This window comes from Hoplias malabaricus, chromosome 1 (assembly GCF_029633855.1).
Source record: "Hoplias malabaricus isolate fHopMal1 chromosome 1, fHopMal1.hap1, whole genome shotgun sequence".
In the NCBI taxonomy this organism is placed as follows: Eukaryota; Metazoa; Chordata; class Actinopteri; order Characiformes; family Erythrinidae; genus Hoplias; species Hoplias malabaricus.
The window spans coordinates 69,123,264-69,137,520 of record NC_089800.1 but is presented as its reverse complement, the minus strand read 5'-3'; the positions used below and the strand labels follow the sequence as shown (position 1 = coordinate 69,137,520).

Sequence of the window (14,257 nt, the reverse complement as noted above, 5' to 3'; positions counted from 1 at the left end):
GTGAACATCTGTACATTCTCACTTAATGTCTCCTCTAGCACATCCATGCTTGTGAAAAACTTTTACCACAGGATAGGACGGAACAGTCAATGTGCATGGGATTAATATAAACTTGGTTTATTTTTACTAGTCATTTTACAGTAAGTAAAAGCCTCTGGAGTCTTCCTTGAAACAGCAGCATGTACTGCAGAAAAATGACTGGAATTTTCTTTTTGGATGGGACTAAAACCACTGAGACACTAATAATTACATTACCCCCATCTGAATAGGGCATAAAACAGGTGTTAAGCTAATTCCTGGATGGAGATTTAGTAGTCTAAAACTGTTTGTTCGAAATAAGGTTTAACACAGAATGTCAGAAATCTTTAGATTAGAGATGGCAGTGTCCTCTCGATTCACGCAGTGCTGTCACACAGTGGATCAGAAACAGCAGTGCTACTGGAGTTTTCAGAATACCATTACTGTTCAGAGAACAGCCCTCCCCACAAAAATATCCAGCCTTCAATGACCTTTAAGTCCTCTAGTACTCACTTGTAATTCTTCACACATTTTTTAAAGCTACTATTATAAACTGTTTAAATGTGTTATGCTAATGAGTCAGATATGCATTCGTAACATGTATGGAGGCTGATTTTGTGCACAAAACATACCTATAGATGCTCAAAATCTCTCTCTGATTTATGTGCATATGTAAGATTTTATGTCAAGCACCACCCATTATCAAACCAAAACCTCAAAGTACCACCTATGGGTCTTGCCACAAAAACATGTGCAGCTCTGGCTCTTCCTCTTTTCTGGGGGCATGAGGCAAAATCTTTCATTTTTGCATGTTTTTGTTGCTTTTTATTTTTTCTTGAAATTTGCATGCTTTACACAACATTATCTAAAAACATTCCTAAAAATTAAAGAGGGAATACAAATAACTAAGAGTCAACTGAATGTTTTAAACACAATTATACATTTATGAAAACATAAACATTTAGGGAAAAAAGCATTTTGAAAGAAATAAAAATGAGAAGAGGTTCAATTTAATATTAATTATGTGCTTTAATAGGCTATTGGTGAGAAGAGAGCAGCGCTTGGAGCATGTTTGGCACACCACCTCTTGCTGCTTCCATGGTTTTTAAGAACCACTGCTTTAGGTCGTATTGTGGGTCTAAGACTTGATTTAATCCAAGTCAGGGAGACTGATCGTAAACCCTAATATTCACACTAATGCTAATCTTAATTGTAAACCTTAAGATTAACTCAAAACAGTGTCGTCTTTTTCATCGCAACCCTAAACATAACCTCTCTTTTTTTGCAGGTATTCCTGGTGAGGAAGGTTACACCCCCAGACAGCAACCAGCTTTACGCAATGAAGGTGCTCAAAAAGGCTACACTGAAAGGTATACACACACACACACACACACACACACATATATGTAGGCTTTGGACCCACCGCGACCCTGAATTGGATAAGCGGTTACAGATAATGAATGAATGAATGAATTAATTAATTAATTAATTAATGTGTGTGTGTGTGTGTGTATATATATATATATATATATATATATATATATATATACACACACACATAATACACACACACACACAAGTGCATAAAGAGCAGTGAGTACACTGAGGGATTAGAATTGATCATAACTTATAGTAAGTTATGATCAGTGGTCAGCTGTAACTATAAGATCTACCTTCAGTTCAGATCATACATGTTAAACTTCATCCAAAAAAATAGGGATTAAAACACCAGTAAGATACTGCTAATTTCTGCTAGCATCTCTATGGGGTTTCTAATAGTCCTTTAACATTAACATGACACTGGTTAGTATGAATCTTTTTGCACTTCAAAAATTATTTACAAAATGGTAAAAATGTAAATGATCCAAATACTGGTTAAATATAAGATTGTATGATTCACTGTCAAATTATTGTAAATATATTTGCACATTTTTAATATTGTAAATATATTGAAAACACACATACAAACAAAAAGAGACCACTTCTCACACACGCAACCACCAACAAGCCCATTCACACTCTTTCCCACGCTCAAACAGTTTCTCTCTCTCTCTCTCTCTGAGGTTGTTGTACTGTTACTGCAGGTTGTTTACTCCATTGGCACTGAGCAGGGGTTACACAGCTGTGCGTGGGTGTGTGTGTGTGCTTGTGTGGTTTTCTCTGCTGTTATTCTTCCCTACATAAAAGGTGTCTGTGGTTTTCAGCATCTTCATGTTTCCTACATTTCTTTCTTGTTTTCTCTCTGTACTTATTTGTTCTTTGAGTGATTTCATGGTTGAGTTACTTATACACAGCAATATACACACAAGGCGATATGACGATGGTGACTACGTTCCCAAGGACATCCTCTCTAACCTTAAGATCATGACTCAACTCATGCACTGTAAAAAGTGGGACTGGGTAAATTAATATTTAGTTAAAAACTAATAGTAACTTGCACTTAATAAAAAGACTTCTTGTAGTTTGAAATAAAATTGAGCTAAATTCAACAAATTTGAACAAAGTATTAATTGCAATTTACTCAGTTTTGGCTAAATAAAATTAGCTGGGATATGTTGAATAGAATTTATTCATATTTTATGAGTAACACCAAAGATCCAGAAAATGTAATAGATTTTACTCATTGGGAGGTCTTTAATTTTAATCATACACTTCCGCCCAACGCATTTTGAAACTCGTGGACACCAGCATTACTGGGTTCTGAACGTCCCCGGACTTCCCAAAGTGAACAGCTTTTAAATTATTAACAGCAAAAGAACAATTTAAATTTGTGTATTTTGTTTGAGGCGCTCTTAAATGTGGGGACACGCAGTTCTAAGCTCCGGATTTTTAAGGTGGATCGGTGTGTTTGAAGGGGGGGGGCGACAGTTGTTTGTATGTGGATGAAGTTTAACTTGTCTGTAAGTTTTTAATTCACTGATTGAATTACCAGAGACACTCATTTGTAACTCGAGGTGTTTAGTTTGTAGCACTGTCGCTAATGCAGTTAGCCGTCTCCGGAGTTTGGAGGCATTTCCACATTAAGAGATCCGAAACCGCAAAACCATGGAGCAGGAATAGAGTAACCTTCATTTCTGTTCGTTGTTTTCAACGTTTGGAGTTCTTTTCTCTGTCTAAAACAACACCAGACGCCTCTGCTATGAGCAGGGAGAGAGAGACCTAGCATGTAACTGAGGCGGTTTATTTACAAACACTGGTGCTTCGTAAAGACCGTTAAGACCGGTTTCGAGCACAGACTGGAGAGTTAGCTGATGGTGAGGAACAACGTTTGGTTAAAAAACAAAGTGTTTTTGTGATTACAATCCTGAATTACGGTTTTAAGAAGCTGATGTTTTGCTTTCTGTAGTTTGCATGTTGTTTCATGTGTCTGTTGACGGTGTAATGAAGCCATGACACGACGCTCAGTCTCTGTCAGAGTCTACTTTCAAACGGTCATTGCAGCACTAGCGCACTCTCACTCTCACACAGAGCTGCGTTTGAATAGAGTTCAGCAAATTACAGCACACCACGAAATCAGAGGCAAAGATTCGTCTGTTTACTAAACATTTAACATTTTACGTATTATGTTAGCATTCCATACTCAATATATCAGAATGCATGTTTTCATAATATTGTGTAGGAACACCTATTTGTTTTTATTTTTAATCTCTTTGTTTTTCTGCTAAGTTTTTTTTTAAATCTATTTCCCAATCTCATTTTCTCTTTTCGCGCCATTTACCCGATGGTTTCATTTAAAGTAGACCATTCAGATCACTCTGACACTTTTACTGCTGTGTTATTTCTGTGCCAGAAACTGTTATATTCACTGTTTATTTGCACTAATTTGTGTTTCGGACATTTTGTAGCGTTCGAAAACAGGCTGTAGCCAATATGGCTCGTAGTTTACTTTTTTTGCTGTGAATCTGAATCGTAAAACTAAATTCGAGCGTGACTTGAGGGCACTACTATAAACAATATAATTAGTACTTATTAAAAGCAAGACAAATTCCAATTCCAATCGTTTCTATACAATTTCATGACCTGTGTTTGCTCACTGTCTACAGTTTGGTTTAAATTATTTAACTAAAGCAAGGTTATGTCTGTTTATATTTTATGTACATAATGAATTTGAAATACAAGATATCATATTTTGTTAACAATTATACCCAGTCAATCTAATTAGGACTCAGGATGCACCTGCAAATAGATGAATAGAAAAGACCAACACTAAAACATTACACTTGCTTATGAAGTTAAAGCTAATATTCATCTATTTGTAGGTGCCTGCTGAATCCTAATTAAACTGATCTGGTATAAGATGAGTGCAGTGTCAAAACATTGTTGAGATTTAAATGCACCAACAAATATGACCTTGCATCACATCCCCAAAAAATATTCTGCCTGTGATCCTTGATGTAGTTGTATCAATTTTCAATTTTTGTATGAATAAATGTTTCAAGAGTTGAATAAATGTTTACCTGGTATTATTTTTATGCACATTGACCTGTTGACTCGAACATGGCACAAAAAGGACAAATTAAGTAGATTTAACATAAAAGAATTATGGCAACAAAGTGACACGTGATATTATTGAATAGATGTAAAGTTACTATAATTAGTAAATAGAAACAAGCTTTCTCCAGAAACCTAGTACATGCTACTCATTTTTTGCCAGATATATAGTAAATATTAATTAAGTTTTCTCAGATAAATAGTCCTTTCCTTGTGAAATTAAGTTGTATTTACTCAATATTTTTGAGCTATATTAACTCATATTTAGGCATGTTATTACTAAATCCAACACATTTTAACTGTGCATTTTATTAACATTTACATAATCATCTTGCTTAAATTTAGTTAATTTATTCAATGAATGTTACTTAAAAGTTGGAAAATTAGAATCTACTCATTAATATTAAGTGTCACTTTGTTGCCATAATTTTTTTAAGTAACTAATGGGTCACATTTTTTACAGTGCATGTCATTAATTCATTCAAACTTACAGTTCTACTCTGACGTACCCCAAACGTGTATTTACATTTTGCAACCAACTTAGATTAATGATAGTTAAATTATATCTAATTTTTCTAGACATTAGATACTCCCTGGGACAAATATGCAGCCTCCACCTGGATGATGCAAAAGGAGTCAGTCCTCACCACAAAAAGTCTTAATGATTCTACTGATTGGTGTACATTACATAATTGATTTTATTACCTTTTTTGTGCACGATTTGCAGATACATTTCATGGAAATGTGGTTTGGCTAAAAGTGTATAACTTAATTGGAAGTCAAAACTGTTGAATTGAAAGTTTAGAATATACATTTTTCTTTTAATTTCTTCACTTGTTTCAGTGAGTTGAGAGTCAGAAATGATTCAAGTAAGAGGAGGGATTTAAAGCTGAATGCAGCATAAACCCTTTTTTTTTTTTTTTTTTTTTTTTTTTTTGTAATTTGCTTTTCTGCTTTTGTAAGTTTTGTCGTTTCTGTTTCTCAACTAGTGAGAGATCGTGTCCGAACCAAGATGGAGCGGGACATCCTGGCAGAGGTCAATCACCCATTTGTGGTCAAACTCCACTATGGTCAGTTTAAAGCGTCCTCTCACCTTTCTTTGATTATAATTTCATCCTCTATCCTCTCTTTCTTCATTTTCTTTTCTCATGCCTCATTGCTTTGTCCTAACACTACTCTTCTCATCACTTCATCTTTCTCCTCTCTTCATCACTTGTATGTTTTCTTTAAATATATAGTCTGTATTTATTGAAACTGTAAACATAACTGTTCTGAATGGCGCCGTGTTTGTGGGTGTGTAAATCAGGCTTTCAGACAGAGGGTAAACTGTATCTGATCCTGGATTTCCTGCGTGGAGGAGATCTATTCACCAGACTCTCCAAGGAGGTACTGCAGCAAAACGTGCACCAGCACGTTACTATAATATGAATATGATTCATAAATTGGACTATAGTGTGTAAATGTGTAAGATATAAAATACTGATATCATTTACTAAACTGTATAATATAATAAGTAAATTTGTGTGTCTGTTATATTAGGTGATGTTTACAGAGGAGGATGTGAAGTTTTACTTGGCAGAGTTGGCACTGGGTTTGGATCATCTGCACAGTCTTGGCATCATCTACAGAGACCTTAAACCTGAGAAGTACTATTTATTGACTTATTCTCTCACTCACATCTAGGGGTGTGCGATATGACCATATTACATCGTGAACAAAAAGAATTTGTCCACAATACACCATCACAGGGAGATTGTTGGATTGTGTTAATGCACATTCAGTCCGCTGCAGTTCTTATAAGTTGTTTACATAATGTGTATATATTACACCAGTTGAATGGACACTGATAATATCACTACTTTAAAATGTACGACTACTGAATTAAAACCAAAAGAATTTATTCCATACATGAGATCTCTTCCTGTGGCAAAAAAACCCCGAAAAACTGTGGCACCACAAAGTCTGCAAATACACACAAAGGATATCAACGCTTACATAGGTTGTTCCCTTCAAAACAAGACCAAATTTGAGTCTTTCTGTCAATCCACTTGTCAGTAATCCTCATGTTTGTGTAAAGAGGATTTGCCAAAAAAAAGTTCAAAATAAAGTACAACAAATTTGATAATTGTGATAATATATTTTTGCCATATCGCCCACCTCTACTCACATCCTCTTTCTCTTTTTGCATCATCTACAGAGTCCTCGGTTATGAGCAGCAGAAGAATCACTTTATTAATATGTTTGGGGAAGTTGGGTTTCTGGCCATTCTTTGTAAAATAAACTGTCGGTTTTATTTAGTATTTAATTCGTTCACACTTACCATCCTACTCTGATCATCAGCTATAGCAGGGGCTCTTAATCTAGGGGCTTACAAGAGAGGTTCTACAAAAAATATATATATAGCTGTACAAACAGATGCACAGCCCCTCAGATCAGTGGTGCTTGGAGGTGTTGTCTGATGTCTGATAGATTTTTTTTTTCTTTTTTTTTTTTTTTTCAGCATGTGTAGACCCACATGCCAAGCTTTATTTCTCAGTAAACCCACCCTTTATATTTACACCCTTTCTGTAATTGTGAAAGACAATAATCAGAGTGAAACTAGATGAAATCTATAGATGAATAGAGCCACAATTACCATAAGGACAGCACAAATAGAGCTGATAAAATGTACCATGTGTGAAACAAGGAAGTAATGCTAATGTAATGGCTGATTAACATGCGTGACTAAAGGCTTTTGTTCCAGACTTATATGTGGATGTATTTTATGTATTGCAACTCCAATAAAATTAGTGTTATATTGTCAGTTGTAGACCAGTGTAATGACATACCCTCAACAGTCATTGTTGCTGTAGACCTACAATAGCACATTTCAGCAGTTCTTATTAAGGCCGTTGGGTGGTGCACAGCAGACAGTTAAGAATCCCTGATCTACAGAGGCCTCAAACCTGAGAAATACTAAAGTCTTTCATTCACTCTTCTTTAATCATGCATTCACTCATTGACTCATTCTGAGGATCTACTACAGAGGCTGATTTATACTGAAAATATTTATGTACTCACTAATCCAGACACTAATTCTCTCCCCATTTCATTTACTCATTCACTAACTTATACTCTCAATCTCACTCACTCATTTTCTATATTGTCATGCACTCACTCGACCACTTGCTCATTCATTCCTTTACTCATTCTCTCAATAACTCATACACTCATTCATAGGATTGTGTGTTTGTGTGTATTCTAACTTCACTAACTCACTGCTCTATTACAGCATATTACTGGATGAAGAAGGACACATCAAACTCACAGGTAGCACACACTTTTATAGCTCACCAAGTTTCTGAATCTGTTTAAAAGAACAGTACTTTTTTAAATCATAGAATATTAGTAAGCAATTTTTATGAAACTTGTGTAAGTTTATGCTTAATAGAGCAGGTCCTCCACCTAGGGCTAGTCATGTTTAAGTAGGTTTAGTACAAAATCTCTGCTACATGCAGACTATTATGTGTATAGTGCATTTTAATTGAATTTAATATTTTAATCATTTTCCTCTTGACTTGTGTGTGTCTGTCTGTGTGTGCAGATTTTGGCCTGTGTAAGGAGGCTATAGACCATGAGAAGAAGGCATACTCTTTCTGTGGGACAGTGGAGTACATGGCACCAGAGGTGGTCAACAGACAGGGACACATCCATAGTGCTGACTGGTGGTCGTTTGGGGTTCTCATGGTATGCAAGTCTCTCTCGCTCTCATCCCTTTTTTCTGAGGGATGTATACACTGACTAGTTTTAAATCACTGACATGTGAAGTGTTAACTTCTGTCATAAAGTAGGATATGATAGGCTGTATGTGAACAGTCAGGTCTTGATTGGTAAGACTAAGAATCTGGGCCAAATTATGATGGTCTTAAATATCTGTCAGAGCAGGGCATCTTGTGAGTTGTTCCCAGTATGAGGAAGAGGAAGGACAGCAAATGGGTAGTAAATGCTCATTGACGCAGGAGGAAGTGAAGCCATCATCATGGGCACAGAGCCCCATAGCCAGCAAGCTGCTGTGTAATGTGTGTTCAGAAAACTTTCACAGCCGGCATTTAATTTTTCAGCCATTTATACTACATTAGCTCTAATGTGGACTGAGATCAGACCCCTCCTACATCGCTAAATATTGGGCACCTATCACCCTGGTTCACTTTGGTTGTCCCTTCTTGGGCCAATTTTGGCATTTATGAGTTCTTTAAAAGGTCTATATAAAAGGATTAGTATTAAATTTATCATTCTAATTTATATGTAGATACATCACCATGATGGTGATGAAACCAAAACAGGTTGCACATTTAAATATACAGGAAAGGCATGCAAATTATAAGTGTGTTCCCTGTAGAGTGTATATATGCTCACTTTTTACTTCAACAGATCATGTACATTTGAGCAGCAGGTTTGGTGTTCCACAGAGCAGAACATCTCTCTTAATATAAGAAAATTTAGCTCAATGTCAAACCTAACCAAAGGAGAGAGAATGTGGAGATGTTCATAATGAATGACTCACACTTACCCAGCTCTAAATTGTGAAATCCTGCTTTGTGGAATTCCCCCGCCGCCCAGTGTTTAAATAACATTTAATTAACATTTTAATGGGATTGTATATTTATGCCGTATTTGCGCTTGTGTTTTTTTTTTTCTTTTCAGTTTGAGATGCTGACGGGCTCTCTGCCATTCCAAGGGAAGGACCGTAAAGAGACCATGAACCTCATCCTAAAGTAAGCCCTAAGGGGAAGGGAGAGATGATGAGTTTTCTCATGCAACAACTTTCAAAGGGAAAACAAGAAAATGTGATGAGGCATATCTCAAAGCAAACTCATACTTTATACATTAATTTTTTTTTGTGCAGGGAAGCAATTAGGAGCAAATATGTTTAGCAAAATCACTTTATTTTAGTTTTTTCTGTAGGTAGTGGCAGTTTTGTATGAATGTATAAATAAATTCCAGTGGAGCTTGGAAGTAAAAGATGTGTACATGTGTCAATATGGGGGTGTAAAATTGAGGGGAGGGGGGGGGGGGTGCGAGAAAATATTCTCATCTATAAAAAGGCACATGGCAGAAAAATTTGGGAGCCACTGGCTTAAACAATACACACACAAGATAAATCATCCTTCCACTAAATAATACAATAATTATAATTAAGGACCATTATTGTTAGGTCATATTAAACAGCTATGAATCAGATGAAAATAACTAATTCATGAATAAATCATTCATAAATATGCATTTTTAAACATTTAATTTCTTTCTTGATTTTTATTTATTCCTTACTTACCTGTGGTCTCATGCCTCCTGCATCTCTATTTCTTTCTGTTTTTCATCTGTTTCTCTCTCTCTCTCTCATTATCTTGCTTTATCTCTCTTAATCTCTCTATCTCTTTCTTTCTCTCTCTTGGTAGAGCAAGGCTGGGTATGCCTCAGTTTCTCAGTGCTGAAGCTCAGAGTCTGCTGAGAGCCCTATTCAAGAGGAACCCTACCAACAGACTTGGTACACACACACACACACACACACACTCAATGTAAGAACAAAGAGTTAACTGTTAATGTGTGGTCACCTAATATATGAGCCATTTCACATTGGTCGAAAAAGGTGCTTCATACTTTCTGAATTAGTATGTATATTTTTGTATATTTTCAGGCTCTGGTCCAGATGGTGCTGAGGAGATCAAACGTCATGCCTTTTTCTCCACCATCGACTGGAATGTATGGTTATACATCAGCTGTTTGATTTATTGTTGTTGAATGTAGCAAAGATGCTTATAAGGCAGGTACAAACTTGTTAAACGGATTTTTCCAATATTTGTTTCAGAAACTCTTCCGTAGGGAGCTTAAGCCTCCGTTTAAGCCAGCTGTGGCTCGACCTGATGACACTTTCTACTTTGACTCTGAATTCACCTCCCGCACTCCTAAAGGTGAGAGAGAGGTCGATGATAAACCTTAAATGAAAAGAGAATAATCAAACTGAAACAAAAAAGTAACCTTTTACACAAGTTCATAATGGAGAATTTGGTCATTCAATAATATATTATGAATTGATCGGACGCTAGAGGGCGCAGTTGTACAAGTCAAAAACGAATGAGCTCCTGTGGGCTTATTGTTGCAAAATCATCTTTGGAAAAATGTAATTATTGTTGTATGGAAAAATGCAGTCTTTTTCTCAAGACATTAAAGCATCAGATACTTCACTGCTCACTGCTCAAATCATCGCAGTGGGCTCAGTTGATCAATCAGAATTCCTTTGGTTGTAGTTCAAGGCAATCAGCACTAAGTAGCCGTATTTGTGTGTATTAGATTCTCCTGGTGTTCCTCCGAGTGCAGGCGCTCATCAGCTGTTTCGTGGCTTCAGTTTTGTTGCCACAGCAATGCTGGAAGAGGAGGGAGCAGAGGTGTTGGTCCAGCCACCCCCCCACCCTGTGGTGCAGGTCGGTTTCAGTGAACTTTAAACCTGCCCTTTTGACTCAATATATCATGTAATCCTGTGGTTACAAAAATAATAATCATAATAACACCCTTATATCCCTCAAGTATCACTGGGTCCTCTGCATTGATGATATAATTTAGGAACGAAGTATGAATTTTGCTACACGCTGACATAAGGCTAGAAATTCACCAATATACACCACACACACACACACCAGCAGTTATACAGGCCATAAAATCTTGATTTGACCTTAAATCTTCGATCTTGAGCACTTTTTTGGATTTAATCCTGCCTCTGTTTCACTGAATATTGCCAGGCCTTCCTCATCACATTTATGTCATTTTTTTAAACTGTGGGTGCAGCTGTGGGATTAAAAATTAATTGTGCTCTGAATACATAATGCAGTTAACATATCTTGAATCTACTGTGAATTACTAATGTGTTTGTGTGTTTGTCTTTCTGTGTGTGGGAGCAGCAACTACATGGTAAGAACATTTTGTTCAACGATGGCTATGTGCTGAAGGAGGATATCGGCATGGGGTCATTTTCTGTTTGCAAACGCTGCATCCATAAAACCACAAACACTGAATATGCCGTGAAGGTTTGTATACACACACATTTCTGACCAATACAAAAAATCTTTAAATAAATTTTGATTATTCTTATACATTAAAATAGTGTATTTTTATTTATTATTACTGCATTTGTTATTGTTGCTATTCTGAATTTTAACAGTAGATGTATTGTGTTGATAGGTTATTGATAAGACAAGCACAGATCCTTCTGAAGAGATTGAGATTCTGCTGCGATACGGACAGCATCCCAACATTATCACTCTGAAAGATGTACGTATAAACCAACAAACATCAAAAGAACCAATAAACAACACTCTCCAAAATATCACAATGAAAGACACAAAAACACATATGAACAAATATCCAATAAATACAAACCTCAAAGAAGCAATCTTCAGAACAACTTCACTTTGAAAGATGTGTCTATAAACAAATTTGCAACAAACAACACTCAAAAGCAACATTGTATGGAAAAACATACTTTTAAAGCAGTATACAAGCCAAAAAAATCCCTTTACAAAATATAACCACAATGACAAGGATATGTATAAACATACAACCCCAAAACATCGTCTTTCTCAAAGACATACATTTAATCAACCTCCAAAAACAAATAGTCTCCAAAGTATCGCTCTGAAACAAAAAGCAACAACAAACATCACCAGGATTTTGTGTAGAATTGTGAAGAGATTTTGGTTGATTGACTACAATTAGAGTTCATGGGGAAATAGCTGGAGAAATCTCCTGCCATTGACTGATTTATGGTGATAAATTTGTGTGTGTGTGTGTGTGTGTGTAGGTGTATGATAATGGGAAACAGGTATATCTGGTGACAGAGCTGATGAGAGGCGGAGAGTTGCTGGATCGAATCCTCAAACAGAAGTTCTTCTCGGAGAGAGAAGCCAGCTCAGTTCTACACACCATCACCAAAACTGTGGAGTACCTGCACTCTCAGGGGGTAAAAAAAAAACAAAACACAAAGAGTGTGGTAAACGTATATGTTCACAAATGATGCACATCCAAGTACCTGAATACAATAATTATAATAGGCATGCAAACTATTGACATATAATGATTCATAAATGTCATATACAAAAAGAATAATTATATATATGCATTTTATTGGTCTACAATTATACACTGTATTTCATTTGACGCCTTGCACACTTCATTAGCATCCATTTTCTCTGTCATCTCTTTAATGACCATGAGACACACTGGACCTCTAAAGAGATTGGTTGTTTGTCAGTTGGTAGATCATTCTCAGCCCTGACACCGGTGTGTTAGTGTGCGTTGTGTTGCTATGAATGGATCAGATCAGTGTTGCAGAAGTTTATAAACATTTTATTGTCACTACTCGGATGAAAATATCCACCCATAAGCGATCTGTGGGCATCGTCCTATGGCCTTTCATGATGAACCCAAGCACGACCAACTCAAAATGTGCAGCAAAAAATGAGCTACATTCTGAAACAAAGTAAATAGTCTGATAAGATATTAACTAAATATCTGATTAACTAAATATCTGATTAACTAAATACGCAAAGGTGGTGTAGATTTGGCTGCTTCACGTTTTTGTGCATTGGATTATTTAAATAAAAATTGTGACTAGTGACAATTAACTACAACAACATTGAGATTAATCAGAGTGAATTAATTTGCTAGTTTGACACTTCTAATACTTAAATAGATAGAGTTAATAAGTGTGTATAAATGTGTTTTATAGACATTCTGGAGGGAATTGGGTTTGTTTTTAATTCTTTTTCTTTCATCCTCTCTTTTGTATTAAGGTTGTTCACAGAGACCTGAAGCCCAGTAATATTCTGTATGTGGATGAATCTGGCAACCCAGAATCTCTGCGGATCTGTGACTTCGGCTTCGCAAAGCAGCTTCGAGCTGATAACGGCTTGTTGATGACCCCCTGCTACACGGCTAACTTTGTGGCTCCAGAGGTCTTTCACAGCATTCATAGCACCCTTTCTCTTGAACTTGAGATATATATATAAAAACCATACTAAATAGTAAATGGTGTATCTACTTATTAGGTAGTCGGTATCTAATAAGAAATATCCAGTATCAACTGCATTCATATTTTCTACATTATTCTAATGCCTAATTGATGTCTTATGCATTACACCATCAGGTTTTCTATGCAATTTCAAATATCCAAATTCATGGCAATAAAGGATCTCACTCATTAACTGCTATGAATTATTCAGTAGTTTGTATTGTACAGTTTCTATTATAAGTGATTCAGAATCATTTACAAATTGTTCGATATATACTATGAGTTTGGTATCATTTACTACTTACTTTTGTAAAATATTTAGTGTCAGCGGTACTGTACTCTACCAACAAACTCGAACATTAAAGTATTTAAGGGGTTTAACATTTTAGACAATGGCTTGTAGAAAGTCAGGGGCAAACAAGGACTTCAAACTCAACTCTTTGTGTTTTGTAGGTGCTGAAGAGACAGGGCTACGATGAAGGCTGTGATATTTGGAGTCTCGGAGTGTTACTGTACACAATGTTAGCAGGGTAAGAGAAATACTATCCTCACATTATTGGATGATGATAAAACACAATCATGACAACAATTATTTTTTACACAGTTTATAATGTGAATCCTTTATGAATTGAGTTACTGTGTGACAGTTACTTGCTATAATAGTTGATTGATCATTTAAATACTGGATGTTTTTCTAGAAAACCTCAC

At 36.0% G+C, this 14,257-nt stretch overlaps 1 protein-coding gene across 8 annotated transcripts in view; it reads left to right on the top strand.

Moving 5' to 3' along the window:
- Positions 1-14,257, top strand: part of rps6ka1 (ribosomal protein S6 kinase a, polypeptide 1) — a 90,020-nt gene that overhangs the window by 70,867 nt on the left and 4,896 nt on the right. For 6 of the 8 annotated variants that reach the window (XM_066672003.1, XM_066672040.1, XM_066672030.1 and 3 more), the window contains 16 exons: positions 1,307-1,388; positions 5,499-5,579; positions 5,816-5,895; positions 6,049-6,155; positions 7,781-7,818; positions 8,093-8,235; positions 9,193-9,263; positions 9,945-10,033; positions 10,184-10,248; positions 10,355-10,457; positions 10,837-10,967; positions 11,442-11,567; positions 11,722-11,811; positions 12,341-12,499; positions 13,332-13,493; positions 14,003-14,079. In XM_066672003.1, coding sequence (XP_066528100.1) covers positions 1,307-1,388; positions 5,499-5,579; positions 5,816-5,895; positions 6,049-6,155; positions 7,781-7,818; positions 8,093-8,235; positions 9,193-9,263; positions 9,945-10,033; positions 10,184-10,248; positions 10,355-10,457; positions 10,837-10,967; positions 11,442-11,567; positions 11,722-11,811; positions 12,341-12,499; positions 13,332-13,493; positions 14,003-14,079 — 1,604 coding nt within the window. Of the gene's footprint in view, positions 1-1,306; positions 1,389-2,859; positions 2,919-3,229; positions 3,273-5,498; positions 5,580-5,815; positions 5,896-6,048; positions 6,156-7,780; positions 7,819-8,092; positions 8,236-9,192; positions 9,264-9,944; positions 10,034-10,183; positions 10,249-10,354; positions 10,458-10,836; positions 10,968-11,441; positions 11,568-11,721; positions 11,812-12,340; positions 12,500-13,331; positions 13,494-14,002; positions 14,080-14,257 lie in introns of those variants that run through there. The other 2 variants (XM_066672049.1, XM_066672059.1) reach the window with 2 other exon arrangements.